This window comes from Galeopterus variegatus, unplaced genomic scaffold (genome assembly GCF_000696425.1).
Source record: "Galeopterus variegatus unplaced genomic scaffold, G_variegatus-3.0.2 Scaffold8171, whole genome shotgun sequence".
Classification (NCBI taxonomy): domain Eukaryota; kingdom Metazoa; phylum Chordata; class Mammalia; order Dermoptera; family Cynocephalidae; genus Galeopterus; species Galeopterus variegatus.
The window spans coordinates 7163-7790 of NW_007734282.1; the positions used below are offsets into that span (position 1 = coordinate 7163).

General features: G+C 36.1%; 1 protein-coding gene across 1 annotated transcript in view; it reads left to right on the plus strand.

Moving 5' to 3' along the window:
* Positions 1-225, plus strand: part of LOC103608225 (olfactory receptor 12D3) — a gene marked incomplete at its 5' end in the record, with an annotated part of 1226 nt that extends 1001 nt beyond the window's left edge. Inside the window, one exon of the mRNA XM_008592677.1 lies at positions 1-225. This exon is cut by the window's left edge and continues 1 nt beyond it. Within this exon, the coding sequence (XP_008590899.1) occupies positions 1-225 (225 nt within the window).
* Positions 226-628: the final 403 nt, after the last annotated feature.

Below are 628 nucleotides of genomic sequence, written 5' to 3' on the forward strand. Positions count from 1 at the left end.
CATTTTGTGGTGGTATGTCTTTTCTATGGACCTGTAGGCTTCACATACATTCGTCCTGCCTCTGCCACCTCCGTGGTCCAGGACCAGACAGTGGCCATCATATACAGTGCCATCACCCCAGTGCTGAATCCACTGATATACACCCTTAGGAACAAAGAAGTGATGCTGGCTCTGAAGAAAGTCTTTGGAAAGACGTTGCTTAAAGACTGCCATCAGTACCACTAGGACTAATGAGACATATCTGATTTCCATTAAGACTAATTTCCATCACTTCACTGTAATAAATGATTAGTTTACTAGATTTCTATTTTTCTCTCAAAAATTTTGAGCATATCTTATATCAGGCATTGCAGTTGGTTCAAAAAATACAGAAATAAACAAAACAAATTCTATAATCTTATAAAACTTAAATTTTAGTGTGAATCGGGGCTCACAACTACAGAGGATACATTCCAAGGCTAGCAGTGCATGCCTGAAATGGCAAGCAGTACCTAACCCTATATATAATACGTTTTCTCCTATACATGCATAACTATGTTAAAGTTTAGTTTACAAGTTAGGCACAATAAAAGATTGTTTCATAATAAAATGGAACAATTATAACAATATACTGTAAAGTAATGTATGT